Source organism: Mizuhopecten yessoensis, unplaced genomic scaffold, assembly GCF_002113885.1.
Source record: "Mizuhopecten yessoensis strain PY_sf001 unplaced genomic scaffold, ASM211388v2 scaffold11013, whole genome shotgun sequence".
Classification (NCBI taxonomy): domain Eukaryota; kingdom Metazoa; phylum Mollusca; class Bivalvia; order Pectinida; family Pectinidae; genus Mizuhopecten; species Mizuhopecten yessoensis.
In genome coordinates, this window is record NW_018408835.1 from 812,786 (window position 1) to 838,096 (window position 25,311).

General features: G+C 34.7%; 1 protein-coding gene across 7 annotated transcripts in view; it reads left to right on the forward strand.

Moving 5' to 3' along the window:
- LOC110464603 (atrial natriuretic peptide receptor 1-like) overlaps window positions 1-25,311 on the forward strand; it is a 405,449-nt gene that overhangs the window by 292,487 nt on the left and 87,651 nt on the right. For 6 of the 7 annotated variants that reach the window (XM_021519912.1, XM_021519909.1, XM_021519914.1 and 3 more), the window contains 4 exons: window positions 10,077-10,085; window positions 13,781-13,872; window positions 20,386-20,524; window positions 20,873-20,957. In XM_021519912.1, coding sequence (XP_021375587.1) covers window positions 10,077-10,085; window positions 13,781-13,872; window positions 20,386-20,524; window positions 20,873-20,957 — 325 coding nt within the window. The remainder of the gene's footprint in view (window positions 1-10,076; window positions 10,086-13,780; window positions 13,873-20,385; window positions 20,525-20,872; window positions 20,958-25,311) is intronic. The other variant, XM_021519911.1, reaches the window with a different exon arrangement.

The following is a 25,311-nucleotide window of genomic DNA, read 5'->3' on the forward strand; positions in this document are numbered from 1 at the left end:
TCAAATGATCCTTACCGCAAGATGGCTGCTACATTTATTGTTATTTGATACAAATAAACAATATATAAATATAAAATATATATTGAATACATACAGTATCAATAAATCTAATTTCAGTTCTACGATGGAAATAGATTCAAAACATAGGAAATAAACCTTTAAAAATATTGAACTTCTTTCAGTTGCCATTTGTAGGTGATATGCATACGAATTTGACAATGGCCAATCCAGCTTGAAGAATAACGTTACTCTGTCCATTGTCTGAAAACTGAAAGCAGTCAGAAGCTTTAATAAGTCACTAGTTAATGAAGTAATTGATTACTTTAACGAATCAGAATAATTCAACAATATACACGTTGTAATTATTGGTGAAATACCTTATCGTAGTTTACTGAGTCTGTCTACAACATCCTCGAATTCCAAGAGTTTTGCTCTCGACACACAGTGAAGAGATTTATGATCACGAGCCAAACCTTGGAAATGACCTACATTGGCAATAATTCAATTTAAACAGATATATTTAAAAAAAAAAATATGACTTGCATGTCATGTAGTTTTCAAGTTTAACGTATATTTAATGGCGCTGTCCGTCATGAATCCTTTTTTTAAATGAAGCAGATTTATTTGATTATCCAGTCAATGTATTCCTTGATATAAAATAGGAACCTCTCCCGTAATTGTATTGATTTTTATTTTATTTTTTAAATCGTACATTTTTTAAAGAAAATAAATCCTCGATACACTTGCAGTGATAAGCGAAGGAAGTTATTTGAAGACTAGAGTGTATAAATATCTATTCATCGATTCTCTAAAAACGTAGATTTCTCTGGATGAGACCTTGCCCTCGGGAAATTCAATTTGCAGATTCACCGTATATAATTTAAATGAAACGAATGTAAGTGAAAAAAACGCAGTTGTATCTGTTCCAATAAAGAAGAAGCTAAATTGAAGAGTTAATTTGACGAAAGAAATCGGACAGACACAATAAATAAAACGGAACGAACTGCATTTGTTTGATCAGATTCCAAAAACAACACACAAACGTATAATTTGAATATCTGATTCGTCGTGCGAGAAAAGAAAAACCGGAACGAAACAATATATTAGATTCGTATATAAGTTTCTGTTTAGGGTCGAGGTGTATTACGGAGACGTAAATTCCTACACATCACTGCTAGTTATCAGGGATAATTACACATGTCTTCATACACGTATATTAGTTGATTGCAGGGGATTTCCATTACAATATACGAGCGATACCACTTAGAACGAGATATTTCTGTTTGCACCGAGCCAATGTTCGTTCTTCTTCGATAGTTTGCAATTCATTCTAATGACAAGACACCTGTTTTGTTCATTCAAAGCGATATTTTTATTGATATTGATATCAACACAGCTCACAAAGAGTTGTCAACAAAAAACACCGTTCTCAAATTCCTCAACGCATCCCCACGAGAGTTCCTAAAAGGATGTCCGGGACTCGGTTTTCAATTCTTTGTTAGCTTACCGATGGAATGAAAAAATAAATCAACCTAAAACATGTGTATATTTCTGAATGTTTTGAAATTTCTATGCCAAAATACCCAAAGAAATTAATTCAAAATTATCATTAATTTGTAATTAAGACAAAAGCATTTTGAAATTTGCACGAAATTGTGCCAAAAAATCTAAATTCTATGAAGTTGAGTCACGAACCCGTTAAGATAACAAATATTCGAGTATTTCGTCTTTCTCAGATCGATACGAAACAAACCATTAACGCCTTGACAACGTCTTACAAGATACAGAAACTGCACAAAATATGTCGCTAATATTACATTCCGGAATATTTCTGCCGGCGGCTCGTGTTTTATTACATGATTATTTCCGCTTCCGTAATTATTGCGCGGTCGCGAACCTTGTCTGTCGGTATAATTCCGCCTCTAGGTCTATTGTGTGATCAACATACTTTTATAATGCGGTTTCGCGGGTTGAATGCTCTATAATTTCTGTTCAGTTTGCTAAATTCTGAATTTTATCCCATTTCTTATATTAAACACTGACGTCATAATGCTCGCGTTTTACATAGCACATTTTATTATGTTTTTCAATCCCAGAATTCCTTACGAACTTCGACCTCACTTTGTGATATAAATACTTCTTGTATTTTGTAACTCATGTTTATTTAAAATTCGTAACGTCCGTTGTCGATTGTAGTGTGGTGTCTCGTTTTGTAAACACTACATGTATCTAGTCACTCGGGACTTATTACACCCGAGCGAAGCGAGGGTGTAATAAATCCCTTGTTACTCGAAAACCATGCAATAACTGGCTTATTACTGCATACTTCCCACCTCTCACAATGGAAAAGTGTGGGCAATAAATCACTTGCCACCACAGTCCACTGCACACATAATCCCCTTTCAAGGCCAATCATGATTACATGACCATGAAAGGGTGTGTGCCCAGTGGACTGTGGTCACAAATGCTGTAAGAAAGGGGAGATAATCAATCAGTGAGTAACGATGAGGTCAATACAGTAGAGGATAAACTTAGTTGACACATTTAAAATAAGGGAAAAAATGAAAGTTAAAAATGGTAATTTCATGATTGAAAAACACAAACAGATTTCCTTATCACGTGAGAGGATAAGCATTTCCCGGAAAAGTTTATAATCTTAAGGAACTGTTCCTTTATACAAAATTGCACATTCAAATATACCATTCATTGAAAGAACTGGAATTCCTTAGGGATTGATAAACCCTTACATTGTATATATGAAAATGGTTTCAATATCCTGTACCTTTGCCACATCTTGAAAATTAAACTGAAAATGTAGTCAGAAATTCAACATTGTTTCCCGTATTTTGAACAGACACTCCTTACCTTCCCTGACACTGGACCTGGATAGTAATCCAAAAACACTTGTATCCATTATGAAGGATACACTCAGACTGGGCTATTGAGAATCTTACCTGGTTATGATTAGTACTCACTCACATAGGTACATGTAAATTATCTGCAGTGTAGGGTAGGTAAAAAGATTGTCCAGGTGAACATTTTTTACTCAACTTTTCTGTTTTGTTCGAGTTGGGAAGCATGCAGGTAAAGGTTATTGCATGGTTTTCGAGTAACAAGGAATTTATTACACCCGAGCGAAGCGAGGGTGTAATAAGTCCCGAGTGACGAGAAATCATGCAATAACTGGCTTACTGCATGCTTCCCAACTCGAACAAAACAGAAAAGTTGAGTAAAAAATGTTCACCTGGACAATCTTTTTACCTACCCTACACTGCAGATAATTTACATGTACCTATGTGAGTGAGTACTAATCATAACCAGGTAAGATTCTCAATAGCCAAGTCTGAGTGTATCCTTCATAATGGCTACAAGTGTTTTCGGATTACTATCCAGGTCCAGTGTCAGGAAATCTTTTTGTGTTTTTCAATCATGAAATTACCATTTTTAACTTCATTTTTATCCCCTTATTTTAAATGTGTCAACTATAGATACATTATTATTCTCTTTATTTCCTCCAATTTGAAGATTACATTTAAAAAAAATAATTCGCATATATTTACATTACAAAAAAATCACATTGAATACACATAAGCACCAAATAACCTTCATGCGTATACACACTTAATAACATTGAAGTCATACATTCAATAAATATCATTAATAAGTGTATATATGATGAGGTAATACATACATATCATATTAGACATTCATATTTTTTATTTTATTTTATTTTATTTATATTAATCTTTATCAGGATGTGAGATTATATCTACACACTACCGGTAGTATAATTTGTGCATCTTTTCGACAGCTGCTACTGATTTCAATCTAAATTCATTCATGTCTAATACATTTAATTCGTAAGTTATTTGTCCCCCAATTAAAATATGAATTAATTCGTGATCTGTCAGAGAGTGTATGTACGCATTCAGCAGTATACCAGTATCACTAATGTTTGCGATAGAGCACCACAACTTATCCCTTAGGTGTTCAGTATAGCTACACTTTAATATAATATGAATTGATATATCTTGGTAAATAATACCACATCTATGACATAGCTCTTTGGCTTTACCAGTACGAATATTAACTATTAATTTCGTAACATGTAATATCGAATCTTTAACCTCCGGGAATGTCATTGCCATTTTCCATAGTATATGTGGTTGCAATATATTATGAACCATTACAAATCTGTTAAAATCACTATCATTTGACATTCGTTCTTTCCAATCATGTTCCTCTTTCAACAAATTGTCTGAGATATTTCACATAGAGGGAAATCGTTGATTCAAAAAACAATTCTCGAGAAACAATATTTAAAAAAAATATAATTCCTCAGCCAACGGCATCATCTGCATCATTTCGGTGTTTGACACGTATACCGCTGTGTACTGCTGCACTTTCCGGATCTTGCAAACCACGGGAATGTGTCATCTAGATTACGGAATAGCGGAAAGCCCACTAAATACTTCGCATATTTTATCTCGGGTGATTTCAAACTTGGTTCGGAGGTGATATGTCATATTGTGCGGTGAACAGCTATGTGAGAACCGTGCATCTTCGGGGTAAAAAGTCCGTCGTATTTTTTTCTCTTTTCATTTTTTTTTCTTTAACATCTTTTCAGTTTTGCGGCTGCCGCTCTACTCCCTAAAGTACAAAATGGTCGAGTCATACGTCTTAATTGAAAATTATAAATCGCCAATGAATAATCACTCTCTGAATCCGTAAAACTAACGAAACGTTTTTATGCAAAGCCAGGCGCCTTTGATAGTACACGTGACATTATCTCAAAGAGAAGTTGACCGAGCAATCGTGTCGGGAGAGCGCTTCAGAAACCAGCGTTCACACAGAATAACAGAAGGAATACAGATCTCTTTTTGAATTCTATAATTTCATTTTTGTTCGTTTCCTTGTTGTTTCTATTCGCCCTTTCTGCTGTTGAACGCGACGGTGAAGCCATAATGATGACAATACTTGTATTTAAAATGTATTATACAATTTGAGAAGAACGGCAAAGATAATTCTTCAAAGAGTGAATATTTGCTTCAAAGGGCTATAAAGGGCGATAATTGTCGGGAGCACAACATCCTGTTTATATAAAATAAGAATCGGAAGCCGAAGTGTATTCATCTTTTAATATGAAAAAAAACCAATCGCCTTTCAACAAGGCAGCATGGGTTCGTTTCCCCCAGGGGAAACAAGTTTTGTAGAGCTTGTTTCACAATTGTTGTAAAATTAATATGTTTGAATTTCAAATAGTTTTACTTGTGTTTCTGAAATCCAATTTTGAACATACATATTAATACAGTTCAATCGCGAAAAGAGTCTTTGGTAGGATTGTCCAAAATGGTTTCTAGTATTTTAGTCAATTTTTCGTCATAAGTAATCTTAGTATAGTTTAAAGCTTTCATTATGTCCTGTTGTTGAAATATTGCCTCCGAAATAAAACAGTTTATTTTGCTTCGTCTGTGATTGTTTTTAAACCTTAAATAAAATATTCGTTTAGTAAAGGTAAAAGACAAAATTCACGATTAATATGTACATTTGTATATCAGGATTGTTTCGGAAAATTAACACCACTGAGAAATGTCAATTTTTTAGTTTTGCGAAGAATTAAGGTGTTTTGCGTCAACAGTTGTGGAGCGTGAGTCTAAAGGGCGATAACTCTGTGTAGAAATTGGATGCCTAAGAAGACGGTGACACTTACCTACTGTAGTAATTGCAATAATTGGACTATTTATCGTGGTCATCAAGTTGTTTACATCAGGTATTTTGCACACCTTACACTAAGAAGTTAAACCGTGAGGCCCTATATATGACATTAGGGCATGAATGAGTAGTTAATTTTGTTATCAAATTTAAGTAAGATTTTAACTGGGATTATCACGCGCGTGTAATGCCCTGTTTATAGTTTTAACATGAACTATTTTGATTAACACTGATTATCCCTCCATAAGGCCACGAGTGCATGTCTCACCCCAGATTGGCAGACACAACACTGCTGTTCTAGGCATTATTAGGCTACAGACCATCCACATGTTTTAAATTATAGAAGTGTGTCATGATTTTAGACATCAAAGTTTAATATTGTTAAAAAGGGACACATCATGAAGAACTGTTCAGTTTTAATTCAATTCTAACTAAACTTGTATTGCTTTTACTCACAGGATTCTGTTGTTGTTTTCCTCTGATGCCTAATTGGTATTCAGTACTCACATCGTTAAGTACACGTGTACTCTACAGGTACTCCCTGTGCTAAAACAATTTCCGAACTATGTATGGCATGCAGACGCGAATCAATTTTTGGCAGCAAGTATTGTTAGCTTGCACGTACATTTCAGTATATATTTTCATTATTGATGTTTTAAACAAAATATGGGCGAATCAATTTTTGGCAGCAAGTATTGCTAGCTTGCACGTCCATTTCAGTATATATTTTCATTATTGATGTGTGAAACAAAATATGGGCGAATCAATTTTTGGCAGCAAGTATTGCTAGCTTACACGTACATTTCAGTATATATTTTCATTATTGATGTTTGAAACAAAATCTCCCGTAACTGCAATAAGATATTTACATGATTGTTACGTATTTAAATTATAAAATCCTGAGTTGAATGTGAAATTGTTAGTTTTGAAGCGACATTTTACAGAAAAATATCGATAAAATGTTTACGTTAAATCCCGTGTGAAGCTAACAAAATCTTCAAAAACTCTACTAAATAATTTTAAGACTCCAACAAACCCAGCAGACTTATTTTGCTTGTTAACAAAAGCTTTTGCATGCTTCTTAATCCGTTTAACAAATTTCTGTTACAATAATTTGGATGTTATGTAGTTTTCATAGAGATCTGAAACAATCAACTCAAGTTGTTGGATTTCAGACCGTCGCCTTTATTTGACATAATAGAATACTTATGATTTTGAAGTGTTGTTTCTCTGCATCTTTTCCGTTTTTCCTGATTTCATGATCGCACAATTAGGCAGTTATACTCCATCGTGAAACAATAAATTACTTTCGATTTAATTGTTTTAATATGCACTTTTGAATTCTGTAAGAAAACCTATATTTTTTATTTAAACGGATTCTACAACTTTCCTGTTATTGCTGCCTTGTGTTTGATTGATCAGGTTTCTGTTGTTTTGATTGTTTTGTGAGTAATGTGTTCAAATTAATGTTCACTGAAGTTAGAATAGCAACAATTTCGTCTTAATGATCCAAACTCATTTTGATTTTTGTACTTAAAGATGAAGTCGCTATGCGTCTTTGTACTTTAAGAGTTTGTAATATTCAAATGAAAATGCAGTTTCTTTTTATTCCTTATGTGATTAACACAATAAAAAGTTGTGGCATCACCTGAATACAGTTTCATCTGACAGAGTTGTTCCCCTTGTTATTGAACTTTCTCCGTGCATTTCCGTCTTTCAAACGAATCGGCTTTATGGACCGTTCCGGCAAGTACGGAAATTCCCGAGGATATCCGATTGCCTCCGAACGTCAACATGATCGCACATTCCGGGCTTTTTGAGTTTGTCGGAGAGGTCCGATTACGTCCAATTCATGAACCAATGACGACGTTGTCCGTGGATAATGGGGCCCCGTACGGGGATATTTTTTAAAGTTATTTATTACTGAAAATAAAACGGACCGGGTAAAATGACGCCTATTTAGTCACAGTAGACGTTTATGCAAATTCATACTTTATTTCAATAACAAACATTAATATTTGATCAGATAAGGACAACCCATTTTTTTAGTTTACAAAAGTTTATTAAAATGTAATAAAAAAAATATTTCACTCTGTGCTGAGAAGTTTGTCACATGTTTCTGACAAACGGAGTCTAATACTGCGTTTACCCCTATACATTTAACAACTCTAGGTATAACACAGACACTCAGATCTAAACAAAAAATTCTATTTTTATGAAATTGCGAAAAACATTCTATTAACTTCTCATTCTGGTCCGGATAGTCGCGCGTAGGGGGTCTTAATAGGGGAGGGAATCGGAGTACCTGGAGAAAACCTTCTTGATCCGGCAGGTGATATGACCTCATACATTTTCGTAAACGATCGGGAAATCGAACCCCGACCGTCTGCGTGGAAGGCAAGCGCGCTATCCAATGCGCCACTCGACCAGTAGATCTTGTGTTTTAACTCAAATCTTAGTTCAAGTAAAAAATAACAATACGTAATATTAGTTGAAACCAATTTTATTTTTCGCTGTTTTTGCCGATTCTAAATTTCTTAATTTACGGTTGATGTTTGCTCTTTTTGATACGTCGCAAGATCGAATGTGAGCTACAAGACAATTGCTTTAAGCGCGGCTCTTGAGTTTCAGAACGAAAAAGACCTTATGGCAATCGTACGGGAGACCAGGATTGATGACCGTCTAACGCCCTAAACTTTATGACCGTGTCTTCATATAATACTTATACGTATTGCAAGATATACGTCATATTTGTTCTGATAGGGTTCAACAAATATATCCATGTACTTTATTCCACTTAGCTCTAATCTACCGGAGGACCATTGGCGCAATATTTTGTTTAATGTTTCGTATATTATGGCCATTTCGCAATTTCACGATACCCTTGGTATTTCAACAGAGATAAATGAGGGAAAACGTACTTGTCTTACGCTAAAACATGTCTTTATTAGTCAAATAACATATTGAATACATCATAACATATGCGTCTGTTCATTTAATCGTTTCGTTTCTTTCTATATTTTGTATTTTTAATATACCCTTGGTATTTGAACGTAGCGATTGACGTCATTTTGGTACTCTTGTCTACGAAATGCGATTCTGTTTTCTTGTTGAAGCGCAACAACTATCATCAAATCACTATCCATCATCGTTTTACTGTGTACGTCTTATAATTTGAAAACCGGAGTTCCTTTGAACGTAATCTGTTTATTGTCTGGGAGTTATACTTAAGATATAACAAGTTTGAACATAAATCATTTGTTTATTGTAGCCGTGTATAACAGCGTCACTGTCCCTATCCTTAAACCATGAAATACGAATCTATTATGTTTCCTCTGACAATTGGAGATTACTACATGTAAGCAAGATAAAAGGAGGTCGCTTTACTTGCATTCATATTCAAATCGACGATTGCTTAAATAACATCTTTATCACATTTTTCAGCGAAATTGCGGTTTTCGGATTATTGAAAAATCTGGAATAGAGAGGTTCCGAAGTGTAATGTTCTGACGTTGACACAATTAAAATTTGCTTCTTATATTGAAATAAGAAAACAGGCTTATCAAACTGTACGGTGTAGGTAATAAAATATACATGTATTGCATATCAATTTAACATGTAACTTCAGCAGTCCGGATCCCTTATTAGTCAGGACAACTTGTTTTTTAATCCGGACTAGATGTAACTAGCTATGTCCGGATAAACGACGTTTTTAGAAAATGATACGTATTATGATTGTTTTAATCCAGTTTAAAGGAAATAAGCTGTGTCCAGATAAACTGATTTTAGAAAATGAAACATAATATTACTTTTTTAATCCGGATTAGAGGATTTAAGCTATGCCAGAACTAAGTTGTAGACAATAAAAAAACATGTATGGCATATCAATCTAGCATCAAATCGTACAAATATTTGTTTTAATCCGGACTAGTCGAAATAAGCAGTGTCCTGATTAACTGTTTTCAGAAAATAGAACAGATTATTATTAATTTTTATTCCGGATTAAAGGGAATAAGCAGTTTCCGGATTAACCAAGTTTTTAGAAAATTGTACAGATATTTTTTTATATCCGGAATACATGTGGAAGAAATAAGCTGTGTCCGGATGAATGAGTTTTTTAAGAAACTGATAAAGATTATCATTATATAATCCGGGTTAAATGAAATTAGAAGTGTCCGGATTAACATTTATAATGGTATAGATTATTACAAATTCTTAAAATTTGGTAAAGAGGAAATTACCTGTGTCTGGATTAACGAGATTTTTTTTTAAAATATTTATATATATCCTTTAGTCTATATATTTTAGTATCCCATCATTACCATTAATTAGACAAACTTATTTATGTACACGTTTTGTTGCAGGAATTTCGGGTATGACGTCATAACTTGTGGTTTGAATTCACACCATATATTTACACTAAGCAGTGGCCAGAATTATAGTGCTAAACTAACAACCATAACGGAAGTGGATTGGTGTTATCTCACACTATTTGGTTAATCAAAAATCTTCACGATAATGAATAATATTTTTTTTATAAAAAGTATTGTAACGTTATAACAATTTTGTAAATCTTCACTGATAATTAATGAATATGGTTTTTTTTCAAATTCGCCATAGAAGAAAAAAAGTTTCTTAAAGATCAAGTTTACGTTCATGTTTGTCTAAAAAAGTACGTGAAGCGTCATTTATTTTTTTGTTTATTTTTTTTGTTCAGTTTGTAATCAATAATCGTACAGGTACATAGATATGAACACAACAGCAAGCTTTTTGTTTCTAAGACATATACAATAAAATATACTGAAATGAAAAAAGCAGGGTTATTGTAATGTTAATCGTTTCAAATTAAACAGCTATATGCATACTATTCGATTTTATAAACCTGAGTATTTTTTTTTATATATATATTTAACCTTAACATGTTTAGATATAAAGCTAGACTTCCATATTATTATAGTTATGTTATAATGCCGCCAAATGAAAACGAACAAATGTCTGGCTCGTTTATATTCAAATTTCATTTTTTTTATTTACGGAAAAAGGAAAAAATACATGAATAAACAAACAAATATAAAGAAAAAAACAAAAAAGAAAGAGAGCTGGCCGAGAGTATTTCCAGCTATACGTTAAGTGTGAGACAACAACTTCTTCCCTTCCTGCACATACCATTATATAGACTAACATCCTACCTCTGTATCGTTCTGTCGCCATTATACTGTTGTTTTACTTGGCCCTACCACGTGTTTCTCTAGCCATATTTAAAGCTTACTGTAAATCACTAAGTTTTCGCGAGTACTTATTTCCCTAATGTGATTCACGAGCGAAAAAATAAATCCGATTTTTTTTTAGCAGAATACGGATTGACGATATTCAAATATCAAATAAAAAAGCAATTCTGATGCTTTTTACATATTTGGAAATTAACGGGAGTAAAATTATCTTTGTCAATTTATATCTTTTCTTTATCATGTATCTTCACGAAGGTTTGGAATTTGAAAAAAATAAAATCTGGTGGAATTACCAATCTAGCTGAATGTCAGTAAATCGCATGATCGTCCGATCCCTTTTACTTTTATCATTGTATTTGTGCTTGAAAAGTCCATTCAAGAGGATTTTATTTCAAATCATTTTTACTGCAAAAAATAATTATTACCAATAACATCCACGGTTTTTTGGGAAAACGCCAAAATAAAATGCTCGTCAAGCCTTATTGATTTACAGTAACAATATTTACAACCTATAAAATGTCTTTTAAATCCATTTTGAACAGATGCTGTTTTGGGCACCGTACAGACGAATGTATTCATTGTTTTGTCAATTGAAACATAACATAAAACTAATCTGAATGTAGCACTATTCAAAACATTAGACTTTATTGGTTAAATTATTTTCGAGCAAAGGGTTTAGCTTATTTTTTTATTTATTAAATAAGCCATTACGAAATCAAATATGTCTTCGCTCCTTTCTTCATAATACTCAGAAAAATCTTGTCGGCCTTTCCGACAACCACACACTCGCCACTCATACACTTGCGTTTCAGTGCCAAAAATGTCTCAAGAGTTACTCCCTCTTTGTTGTGAAACTGCTCACCAGATGTCGCCATTTTCTACTTTAACAAAAATCTTGGCTTCGTGTGGCATTACCTGTCTATGTGACTAGTAAACGATCTCACGTTTTGAAATTACCACAGTGAAACCTGCCGGATAGACCACTAACGACTTAAAAAATATTAATTACCACCTGTCTAATGCTATCACCTGTATACAATGACCAACCCTCCATAATGATCCATGTCTAGAAAGACCGGCTTTCTAATATTACCCTCAATATAATATATGTTTTGAAAACTTATAAATGTTATATGTTTGTATTTAAAATCAATGTCTACTAAGACTGTTTTCGTATAATGATCATCCGTTCAAAAAGATCACCTGTCTATAAAGACAATTATTTACTACATGTAAGACCAATGGTCTAACATTTCCTTCTTTGGTACACCCTTATGGTCTTTTCTATATGAGATCTGCAAAGACTACGGCCTATAACGACAACTTATCTATAATAAAACACCTGCCTACAAAGACCAATTCCTTTCTAAATTTCTCTAATGGCCATTAGTATGTACAGACTACTTGTCGATAACGCCCACTTTTCTCTAAAGACGACCGTTCTATAATAACTATCATGTTTAGAATACATAAGTGTTTTCCTTTATTTTATAGAGAAGCTTTTACTTTCTCCCTTGGGCGGTCAGCATGAACAGGTTTCACTGAATTTTGCGAAGAGAAAATAGTGTGTATATACATGTTATGATATAAATGGCGTCATCACGTGAGATAGTTCCTTGTCCAATCAAATCTGTCGTTACTGTAGATCGGTTGGTTTTATTGCTAGATATCATGCACGCGCCATATATATAGATACTCTATGCTGAAGGATTTTTCGCACAGGACATTTTGAAAACAACACGTAAACATGTTTTAAAATAATATGGTAAATTAGGTTAATTTTTGTACAAAAAGTTTTTTATCAACCATTTTGACTTATGATAATATATATTTATGAATATACTTTAACGAGTCGCAAAGATATGGTATAATGTAGTTTCGAATCCAATCATTTCATCAGCTATTTAGGGGTGTTAGATAGCTGTTATGACGTCATTACTTTCGAAAACGCACAGGCCTCTTGCAAACATAATTTTAAAAAATTCTAAATAAAGTATTTACGTAATGAATAAAGAATTGAAACATGATTGATAACTGTATGTATGGTGAGCGACAGGCCTGAACGTTGACATATTTTTTGCGTGGTTGTAATTTTGTGAAATTGTGCTTCGGTTAAAATACTATGTCCATGATACTCATGTTGAAACTTGATATTTTTTATTTATTTTGACTCACGAAAACACCGAAGAAGTAAATAAGCTTAGCAGTGTGTTTCATCCTACCTTATTTCTTCTTTAACAAACCAAGCAAGCAACAAAAACACGATAAGTTTATAAATATGTTATTTTAAGTCTTTTTTATTGGTTTGTATTTTTGGTTATACAACTTGACTATGTAAATAACGTGAAGAATCGCGTTATTGTAAAACACGAGTACAAAGAAAGAATATCTTTCAATGAATTGGCTTTTATCTGGAATATTACAATTATGACGTCATAGATGCATTGACTTTGTAAGTGTCGACAAGGGAAGCTGTTCGCACATGCCATTTTTGTGAAACGTTTCGATGTTTGATACTTTCAATAGCTGAAGAGCTTCCTCAGATTATTCACTTCTAATTAAATTGCATCAGGTTCGATTTCTTTTCCATTTTTTGAGAGCCCTGTTTTATTTAAAACGACGATTTACAAAACTGATTTTTTTTAAATATGCATATACATTTTTGTTCTTCATAGAATTGCATGTATCGAAATTAATACTGTTCATCTTAAGACGACAGACACAGATGTCTTGTAAGATTATATTTTTTCTAAATGATCTTGTCTAAAATCGCCTTAAACTATTCATATTCTTACAAATTATTGAACATCCGGGTCCTAATGGTCAGTTCTTTGTTATAGGGATCACGGGAACCGTCAGTATAGATGACAATGGGGACAGAAATGCCGACTATTCTCTACTGGACATGAACCCGAAAAACGGAAAGTTTGAGGTGAGTGGTCAAGATATTGCAATGCAAGCTTCCTATGTCCACTATACAATATCTTTTTTTGCAGTAATTCTATTATCCACAGTGGATTTTTTTTTATATGTGTTACTTACATGTAAGTATAGTTTTTTGGGGGTTTCGTTTCACTTGTTTTATAGCCTCGCTTTCGCATAAAGTCTTGCTGCCATCTCGTTTCAATCACATGTTGTAAGTTTGGGCTTAATGGCAACATGAGTTGAAAGGCTACACCGAGATAAATAGCTAATCTTACATAAGCGATGCGACAGCTCATATTTAGACTAGAACTACATATAGGAGGCGTGACGTAAGTTGAACTTTCCAGTACGGCCAATAATGTGATTCAATAGTTACACACCACAGGGACCCGAGCATTTGTTACACCTATATTTGGACCTAAGCTAAGGTGTTCAGTGTAATTTACAAAATGTACATGTTTAAGGGGTTTTGATCGACTTTCGGGAAAAAAGACACTCCCTATGGTTAGATATACGATGTCGAAAAGTCCACCCCACGTAACTTTTTTGCATCGAAAACAACATTTTTAGTTGATGTACGAAAAATGCTTAGTACCGTTGGAAAGATAAATTTTCTTTTAAAAACCTCCTACATTTTGGTATATGCACGTACAACTTATTCTCCTTCCGCTGACATCATCTCCGTTTCCTCCAAAAACACACGCCATTTCAGATTTTCAAACTTTTCCGCAGTCATCCAGCCACTTTTTGTATATTAATGAGGTTAACATTAGCCTCGTGCCGAAACATGCAGTGTTGGCTGGTGATTTTAGCGAAAAAATGGCTGCGCTTCCAGCCAATCATACCACGGGTCTCGGCACGTGGCTGACGTCAACCTCATTGATACACAAAGTGACTCGATGACCACAAATGCTTTGAAACTCTGAAATAGCGTGTTTTTGGACACAAATATAATGTTTCTGTGGGACCTTTGAATTAAGGGACCCGTTCTTCACCCAAAAACTTTGAAACTCTGAAATGGCGTGTTTTTGAACACAAATATAATGTTGTGGTTGTTTTCTTTGAAATAAGGTACCCGTACTTCTCCCCAAACTGTAGCTATCGGTTGAAACCCCCTTTTTCAGCATAGCATTAGCTTTGATATTCGTTTAAAAAAAGAGACCCACCCACTGCCGAACACGAACAGGTCATTATAATATTGCTCTTACCAACTGAGCTACCTGGTAAACGGAAGCATTCTTGCCAAGACGCGCTACAAGTGAATTGGAAATGAAATTAAGGGGAGATAACTGTATTTCAAACAACTACAATGGAAATATTTATTGTTTTGATCCCAGCGGGACAAGGATCCTTAAATAATGTTTAATCAAACATATGTGTAGTCTTACACAGTCTAACGTAGTCTTATATAGTCCACTTGTTGATTGTTTTTGCCTGACCATTATGGGATGTATCTCTGATAGACGAGACTATCCGTGCCATAACAGGTATTGTAGGACATTTTAAGCAGGTTCCTACCGCGCCAGATCACGTGCAAGTGAAGAATGTGCCCACCTCGTCTAGACTAGATATATTTGTATGCATTCCGAAATCGACAGCTCGCTAATTATTTTCTGTTTTCTCATTTGTACCCTTCAATTGTTCGATCCATATGTTTTTTCGCCCTTTTAGATGTAAGATGTAGAACTTACCTCGTGGTTGAAGATATTTGTCAAAGGGTATATATTTACTATTTATAAGGAAGTCAAACTTTCAATTCGGTATTGGTGCACGAAATAAGGCCAAAAAGAAAAATGTTGGAAACATATGAGGATGAAATCTGGTATGGGAAAATGTTCTTGATTAAACTAATTATTAACATATGTTATTTTGACAAATCCTGGACATGCGAAGTTAATTTTTTATGTTGTGGTTTCAATCAATGACGTCTTGATAAAAAGAGCGACACATAAACCAGAATAATTTCAAAATTAACAAAATCAAAACACAAAAAAATCGGTCCTTTGATATGATTGCTAAAGTATAGGAGGATAAAATAACTATTTACCCTTTCTAGCCCGGAAGTTACGTCAAATAGATACCGGTAGTATATAAATTACGAAACACAACCGAATCTGAATTTTATGTAAGAACACGGGTGCAGCATCCACGTGCCTTATGATTTCCATTCTATATGTCAGCTATCCGTTTTTCCCTATTTACTAGAAGAGGTCTTGCAATGTAGACCATGCCGTGCTAGACATTCATTACTTATGTCGTGGAATCGTTTTCCGTGAACGAGGCTATTTACAATGATTTAACACCTGTTGTTCATATATCCAGCCGTAATAGACCCGAGAAATAACGTCGCTGTTTATGTGCTTTTCACAAGTTGGTCAATTTAATAACGTTTCGCAATGAGAAGGACACGTCTAAATCAAATTGATTATAACCGTATAAAGAATGCTTTCTTTGAAGGTTTTATTTATGACTGTGTTTACAAGTGTGTCGGATCGCCTGCGTCAAAGTCAATGTGAAACGTTTCTTTTTATTTCTTTTTCATTCCTCTGTGGTGTGATATGTTGTTATTTCCATACAAACGAAATTGAACCCGTCTGTCTGTAGACAAATGTCTGTCCGCATCACACCTCCTAAACCAGTAGCATCGTGTTAAGTGGTCCGGCACCACTCCCCAAAACTGTGACAAAGCGTTTGAAACTGTTTTTGCAGCATGACTATAGCTTTAATGAATCATTTCTGAAAAAGAAACCATACCTTGTGGGACTTTGTTGAGGAATAATTAAGATAAATGTCACTAAATACAATTAACAACAGTGTTTTGAGTTTAAAACAACGCCTAGTTAGACCCGAATTCGAACCCTGAATATTAGACTGATAAACAATCGCTCTAACGGATTGAGCTACCGGTCGACGGAAGTGTCCTTGCCTTATTGTTGTCCTCCAGGTATATCCAAACGGAAGTTAAGGGGATGTTACTGTATATAGAACAACCCAGTGCAATGGGACAGGGATCCTTAGGTTTATATTATCAAGATAGTTATCACCCTTGATTTAATGAGCCTATATGTAACAAAGTCTTTACAGATCCAATTCTTCTGAATATAAACTATTGTCAATATAAAATGGTGCTGTTCACTTTTTAGTGCAATGTAGTTTCATTTTAGGTAGTCTAGTGGTAGGACGCCGGGCTCGTGACCGTGTTCGAGTCACGGCACGGTACTGTGTTGTATCTTTGAGCAAGATACTTTACTCCGCTTGTTCCAGTCTACTCAGCTGTAAATGAGTACGTGGTTTGGCAGTGCTAGAATTATTGAATGCTAGCTGTAAGCGCCGAAAAGGCAGCTCCGACTGTATGCTCCCCATGGTGTTGAGAAAGATATTGACTGGTTACAAAGGCCCTATAACCACGGATAATAATTTGAGACGACCTACGAACTAGGTTGTGATAAAGCGGTATATACGAACCTCGAATTATTATTATTATAATTATTATTATTAATAGTTTAACTAGAAATATGTATCACTCATGTATTTCTGAATGATCAAAAACGTTTTTTCAAGAAAGAATTTCTCTCATGTTTTGCCTGCTATTGGACAAGTGGTCTTTTAAGTAAAATATGACAGATTAACTCATTTGTCCTACACGCAATTCTATCCTGCGTGTTCACTGTTTTGACCAGGCAAGGTCCTGAGACTATCTGCTAAAAACTACAGTGCAATGCTTTAGTGTTTTGTCTGCATTTGGACATGAATCCTTTCAACAAAATAAGACGAAATGATATATTTGTTTACATAAACTCCCTTGGGTGATGCTTTAATGGTGGGCCAAAGCTTTTCAAAGTATGCATTATAATGAAGGCTATTTGACACCTTAATGGTAATTCTGATACTGTTGAAAAAGGCCAGACTTCTCGATAAATGCCACGATACTATAGATTTATCTTGTCTTTAGGTTCGCGTGGAAGAAATCTTACAGAGGGTTTCTTGTCGCTTTATTCCACGGATCAGTTTTCGATTCAGAATTCCCCTAAGCGTTTCTAAAATATCAAAATGCAAACGTCTCATCGATATCATATCCGGAACATTTGGGATTGAATTCCAGTCAGCGATATAGTATTTTTGTTGCAGAGCACTTTAACGCAACGTGCACTTAAAGTCATGCTTTTCGAATCATTACACCTTTAAAGATTAATTAATGTTTGAATCCAATAGTTTTAATGGGTTCTCTTCACAGATTACATGATAGGGGTTACGGCAGGTTCAAACGGACACTCTAGAAGATACATTGTGTCAACGTCTTGGCTTACAATCTTGTAAGGGCCGAAACGATGTTTTCGAGTTTTGTTTTGAAGTGCAAAGGGAAACTAAATTAGTAAAAGAATTACTGTCAACAACCCCAAAACATCAAAATAATATCCAGAATATGAAACAATGAAATCGATATCCTTCTCTTGAGAAAAGTTTGTTCTAATGAGGGAAGATAATTCGGAAACCTAAGCGATCGCATCAACACATATCTCTGTCGCATTGGGGCCTGTAGGGTGACTCCAGTGTGACGTCATCTCCATTGTTTGCACTCTAATGATTTCTATCCTCCCTCTGCACTGTTTTTTTTTATTGTCTGGCCGCCAAGAAGTAGCGGAAGCAACTAGGGTCTTGCTTTTCTGGCGACGGCGGCGGCGTCAACATTAAGTTTTTGCGTTTAAGTTAGTTTCTCTGAGCCTATAAATGCTAGACCAACCAAACTTAACATATGAATTGATGGTCAAAACGGGGCACAGGAGAAACATATCAATCCAAATGACTTTTATATATATACAATTACTTTACCTTAATTCCGTCGTAGTACAAATGGGCCAGGACCGTTCCATTGACCAGGCAGCTTAGTCGGTTAGAGCGATAGTATAACAATCAGAGGTCTATGCTGGATAACACAGGTTCCACTGTCTTTGGCAGTGGTACGGGGATCCTTAAAGGGACATATATTTGCACATATCTGTTGTCGGAATTATTTCATAACTATATAAAGTTCAAAGCAATGTGCAGGGTTTTAGTTATGCTGACCAGAGTTCTAATCCACTCCCTATAGATACCAATATTAAAAAACAAACAAACAAAATAAAACAAAAACAAAAAGCAAACACGCAGAAAGAAAACAAAAGAACTAAAATCAAGCAAACAGGAAACGAACAAAAATCAATAACACAAACACACCGAAAAAAACAACCTTGAAAAAACCAAGAGCAAAAGGCAAACCGGAAACGACACCGTTATAAGAATTGCAATAATGTTAAGTGTTAGGACACACACACTTCAGGAACCGTCAGGTCATAATAGAGAAGTGTGATGGATCCATGTGTGTGACTGAAATTTGCATTGTACGCCAAATAATGACAATCTGTCTGGAATGACGTGACCTTATACACCTAATGCAGACGTTCGGGTTTGTAAGTAGGTCATCATATGAATATTGAATCAACTCACAGTTCTTGATATACTGCCACCACAAAGAGAGACGAATAAAGGAAAAGTTAGTAAAAAATTGGAAAGGGGACATTCATTTACGTTGCAATGACATAAGTGTCATTATGTCGGATTTTTAGTATACTATAATCCGTTTTGGGGTTCCTCTCTTCGACACAGTTTTGGACATACACAAGAGATATCCAGTTCAAAACTAGAAATGTATCAGAATGTTTATATGATATGCTTTACGAGTAGACTTTATTTTATCATACCACTGACTAATTGGAGCTGTTCACACACTGGTTTTGAATTAAGCAAAACAGATTAATTCGAAAAAGCATTGCATTGAGTCAAAACAAAACAGTGTTTCGAAATGAATATTTTTCAAACATATGAAAAAAAAACCACCACTCCCGAACATCTTGTTTGAATACCAGCTACAAGTACTTCCGTTGGTATAGCACGTTTATGTCTACAAACAATGTTTTTACCAGTTTTAATCTAGAGCGACTTCCGGTGTCGGAAGGAACTTTTGTCAGACCTCTACCTCTCGTGAAATTCCTTATTCTATACGTGATATCTTAGGATCCCTGTCCCTCTGACCTGTGGTTGTTCCTATATAGAGTAACTTCCCCTTAGCTTCCGTTGCGATATATATGTAGAACGTTTTGGCCAGGACACTTCCGCCTACCAGGTAGCTTAATTAGTATGAGCCATCGTTTAGCAGTCAGAAGTCCAGGGTTCGAATCCCGGTGCAGCCCAGCTGTGTGTTTGATTATATTTTATTTCATTTTTATGATTTCTCGTCAATATCCCGCAATGCATAGGACTAGTTCTCTTTACAAAATTGATATATCCAGGCTATAGTTATACCGAAACAAAGCTAGTTTCAAATATTTATTAACAGTTTTTGGCAGTGGTACTGGGATCCTTAAAGTTAAACATTGTATGTTTTTATATGGAATGAAGAACAAAATACATCTAAGAGGTATTAAATGGAAGTCCACAATCGTTTCTATGCATGTATTTATGTATTTTTTATTGCTGTTTCCAGGTGGTGGCCAATTATTATGGAAACAATAAAGAATATAAACCGGAACCAGACAAGAAAATTTACTGGGCAGGTGGGCGGAACTCACCACCACCGGACACGCCCACTTGTGGGTTTGACGGATCAAAGTGTCCTCCCAGTGGTAAGTTACAAATAATCAAAACTTTCAATCAGTTCATGTTGGCAGAGGTAACATGCATTGAATACATCTTGATAATTTGTCTTGACAAATTAAGGCGAAAGCCTTTTAATTTTTTCCCATTTTGTTTTTAATTTTTGCTAAAAAAAAAAAACTTGTGATTAAATCTTTGAAATGATAAACGCCAAAATATATTTTCGTGCGTAATGAGTTATTGACAGTATCCTTTTCTGTCATTGTTGCTGAGATTTCGGAACGTTAATATCACAGATGATATTGATATTCTGATGTTATGATATCTTAATTTATTTTCACGAAGAAAATAGCCCTGACTGATGAATTTTATTTTAGAGCCATTCCCGGAGTACGGGATAGTGATTATTGTACTGGGGTCACTATTGGTCATCGTCCTGGTCACCGCCTTCTTCATATACAGGTCAGTAATGAGGTCATATGCTTGCTACTATTAATGCCACAATATTGACAAATTCTTTAAACTGTTACTTTAAGCATATGTTATTGCCAACTCATTTGAGCAAGGAATTGGGATCAAATTTATACAACTTATCACAGCCTTCTCGCGTCATTCATTTACCATTACATGACAACGATGCTGATAGACATAAACATGAATTAGACATACATTATATACACACAGACCAAAATACACAGTGAATAAGTTTTCCCTTTGTCGCCTTTTGATAGGACGCTTGTGTTTGGTTATAATTTGTTAAACGTCCTATTAAAAGCCAAGGCTATTTAAGGACGTGCTTCTACGTGTGTTGTGTATGTGTGCTGGATGATGGTGTATGATGGTATAGTTGCCTCCTTGTGATAGCGCGGATCTGATGCCGACTTTATAGTGCTACCTCACTGAAATACCATGCCGAAGACACCCAGTACAACATTCCGTCCGGTCACATTATACAGACAACGGGTAAACCAGTCATTTCCTTAAATGACCGATTAGCTGTGAATAACAACTACCATTTTAACGACTTAGTATGCCCGGCCTATGGATAGAACATACGACCTTCCTCACCTGGGCGAACGTTCAATTTTAAAGCCAAGAGTGAGATATTACCAAGCAAGGTGTTAGGAAATAAAAGGTAGTTAGAAGTAGAGAGAAATATAAAGATCCCAAATTTTACAATTGGTGCAGCTGATTTATTTCGGTCGCTTTTGTGACCTTTGATTTGTTCACCTTTAAAACAAATTCGTTCTGTCAGCGTTTATACAAAAAATAAGTAATACACTTTCTGGAGGATTAACTACTGTTATGGTACATATGTGCATTGTATTCTATAGCGTTAATCCTATTAGTCTAACATTTGGTACTCCAAAGTTATACGACTGAATTAAATCTCTATCTGTTCTTCCTTTATTTTATCTACCTTTTTTACGTTGGCGTGTCTCTCGATCACTCCTTGGAGAATGGGGTTCCGTAGCGGCCATGTCGCTTGTGCCCCATTCGTTTGCTTTATCTTAGCAATATATTACATTTAACTAAACATCTGATCGTCAGTTGGCAGAATAATATGCTTCAAGGAGGAAAATTGTACACTACTGCTTTCACTTAGGACACATTTTAAAGCCTGCAATGCGGTATGGTGACCTTTGGTATTTCTTTGACGCACAGTATATGATACCTAAAAGAATGGCGTGTTCACATCAAATGTTAGATATTACGACAGATTGTATCCGTCATACTTCATACCAGATTCAACCAGTTTATCAGTCAATGATTAGATGTGAGGATCGAGCACAAACATTTAAGGACTGGCCACAACAAGTACGTCAGACTCCACACCAACTTACCAGTAATGGTTTCTTTTATTCTGGACATAGCGATAAAGTCACCTGTTTCATGTGTGGAGTACAATTAAGCTCCTGGGCATTCTCGGACTATGTTGATATTGAACATAAAAGGTGGTCGAAAGATTGCGTATACTTACAAATGACATTACCAAAATGAACAGACTTGAAGAGAGACTTCATGCTTATATCGAACATGATATTGAGAAAAAGACATACAAGAGGATTGTGAAAAACTTACTATGTCTAACCTATGCATTAAACGTTAAAGACATCATATCAGAACTTTTTGTATGTACAGGATGTCTAGAGGGTCAAGCTTACCAGCAAGGACATGACTGTGTCATGCTTGACAGTGAAGACAGAATAGATAGATATTTTGAAGAAGCCTTTTCAACAGTCAATCATCTAGAAGCGGAGAATCTATGGCGTGATTTTTGTATTCAATCCCACATGTTACAAAACTTGATAGACGATGAGCGATTCCGTTATGGAAACTACGTAAAACAACATTTCAGCAGGAAAATTCGAAAGTTTGTGAAAAAAGTAGACATTGTCCGACTGAAGCTTTTTACCTAACATGGAGAACTCACAGTCTATTATTGAGAAATTGGACTCATTATTTAATTTTGTGTATGCTTTTCACTTATACCAACATTTAATTTTGTGTACGCTTTTCACTTATACCAACATTTAATTTTGTGTATACTTTTCACTTATACCAACATTCATCTAAGACTGATATGTTAAAACTTTTTGTAGGAAGAAATTTATTGATGGAAAATTATCGATAAGATAAGAAACAATTATATTTCAAACGTATCATACCTAAAATGAAGGGAAAGGAAACTGAAAAAACTGTGGTGTAGAAAAAAAGATTAATGAAATGATTCAATCTATGTCTCGTGTATAAAACCATAGCAGTTATCGTTTTTATCCATTTATGTGGAGACTTCTGCGACAACAACTTGAGTATGTATTTATCATTAACATGTTAACTGATGTTTTGCCTTGTGTGCAATAAATTGTAAACGTGATATTCTGTTCAGTCTTGTATACATTATATTGTAAACGTGAACATTTTATCAGTATGATTATTCAAATCCAATTTTATACAAACGAACGCACTTTTTATCATTATTTTATATTTTAACAAAATGTTATTCTTTTTAAAATATTCATACTGACGTAAATGTTCACATTTAATAAATGTATGTTGTAGAAAAATGTTAACGCAGCAAGAAAAACAGAGAGTGGATGACATTTATTATAACTTTAATAACGGTGGAACATTCTTAAGTCCAACAAAAGTACATCAAATACTGAAATCGCAAGGATTTCACTCTCCAGGTTTACATAAAATCAGACGATACATTCAAAGTCTCGACGACTACAGTTTACAAAAAGCCTGTAAAACGTTCATTTACACGCGCACGTGTAGAAGTTGGAGAACCATTTGAACAATATGACACCGATTTATTGGATATGTCATCACTCGCCAAACATAACTCGGGTGTAAAGTACCTGTTAATGGTCATCGATGTGTTCAGCCGCTTTCTCTGGGTCGAACCTATTAAAACAAAAACAGCAAAAGATGTATTAGAAGCCTTCAGGAAAATAGTCGAGAGAGGTAGAATCCCAAAGAAAATTCATTCAGACTTAGGCAAAGAATATAATAACCGCTGGTTCAAACGCTGGTGTCTCGATAATAACATTCATTATTTTACAACAGAAAACGAAATTCACGCCTCCATGGTAGAGCGTGTCAATAGAACATTTAAAACCATGATATTTCGCTACTTTACAAAATATAGAACCTATAAGTACATTGACAAATTACAGAAATTTGTCACCTCGTATAATGCTACACCCCACCGCTCCCTCAATGGAACAGCCCCAAAAGATGTAAATGACAACAATCAAGCAGATCTTTTTGCTTACATGTACTTGGGGAAAAAGAAACTTAAAAGGAAAAAGCAGAAAAGGGTATTTAAAACGAAAAAAACTAATCCATACAGATTCAAGATAGGGAGTTTAGTTCGTATATCACACACGAAACAGCTGTTTAAGCGTGCTTATCAGCAACAATGGTCTTCAGAGATATTCAAGATACACAAAAGAGTTCTAATGCAAGGAATACCACTGTATCAATTGATAGACTTTTTAGGTGATACTATCAAAGGAATTTTTTATCAGTCAGAATTACAACGAGTTGAAAAAGATGAAAAAACTTTATGGTTTATAGAGAAAAAAATACGCAATTCAATTCGAAGGATGGCCCTATAAATATAACCAATGGATTCCTGAGAAAGATATCAAAGACATGACGGAAAGCTAACATGGCACACTACGTAATCATTAACAGTAACAAGAATCTCGACTACTACCCCGACAACAAACCATACCATTTTCGCTGTCAACTAAAATCACCCATTACTCTGAATGGTACATGGAATGTAGCACTCGTAGACATCTGTGTTACGACTGTCAATACAAAGACGAGAGAAAAATTTATACATACATTGCGATCTTGTTGGAGAATCCGTAATCGACGGAGAGAAGCAGAATCTACTTCGAATGGTGAAAGCTCAGAAAGTTGCAAGCTGGAGCCAAACACTTGACACCCCTCAGTACGTTCCTGTAAAGAAATCAGAAATGAGAGATATAGAAATATCTATAAAAGACAGCAACGGTAACTTTGCTTCATTCTTAAAGAAGCCAACAACGATTACACTTCATTTTAAAACCTACCCATTTTATATTAAAAAAGGTATACTTTTGAATAAAAATATGTTATAAAATGTCTGTCATCATACTTTTGTTTCAATTTCTTTAACAAAATACTTTAATTTAACTCATACCTGTTAAAAATTGAACTTGAAAAGACTTCCGTTGGTGTAGATCTTCATAAATACTAAAACAAACTGTCAAATACTATGTTAAAACCTGTTTTCATGACGTTTTCTGATTAAAAT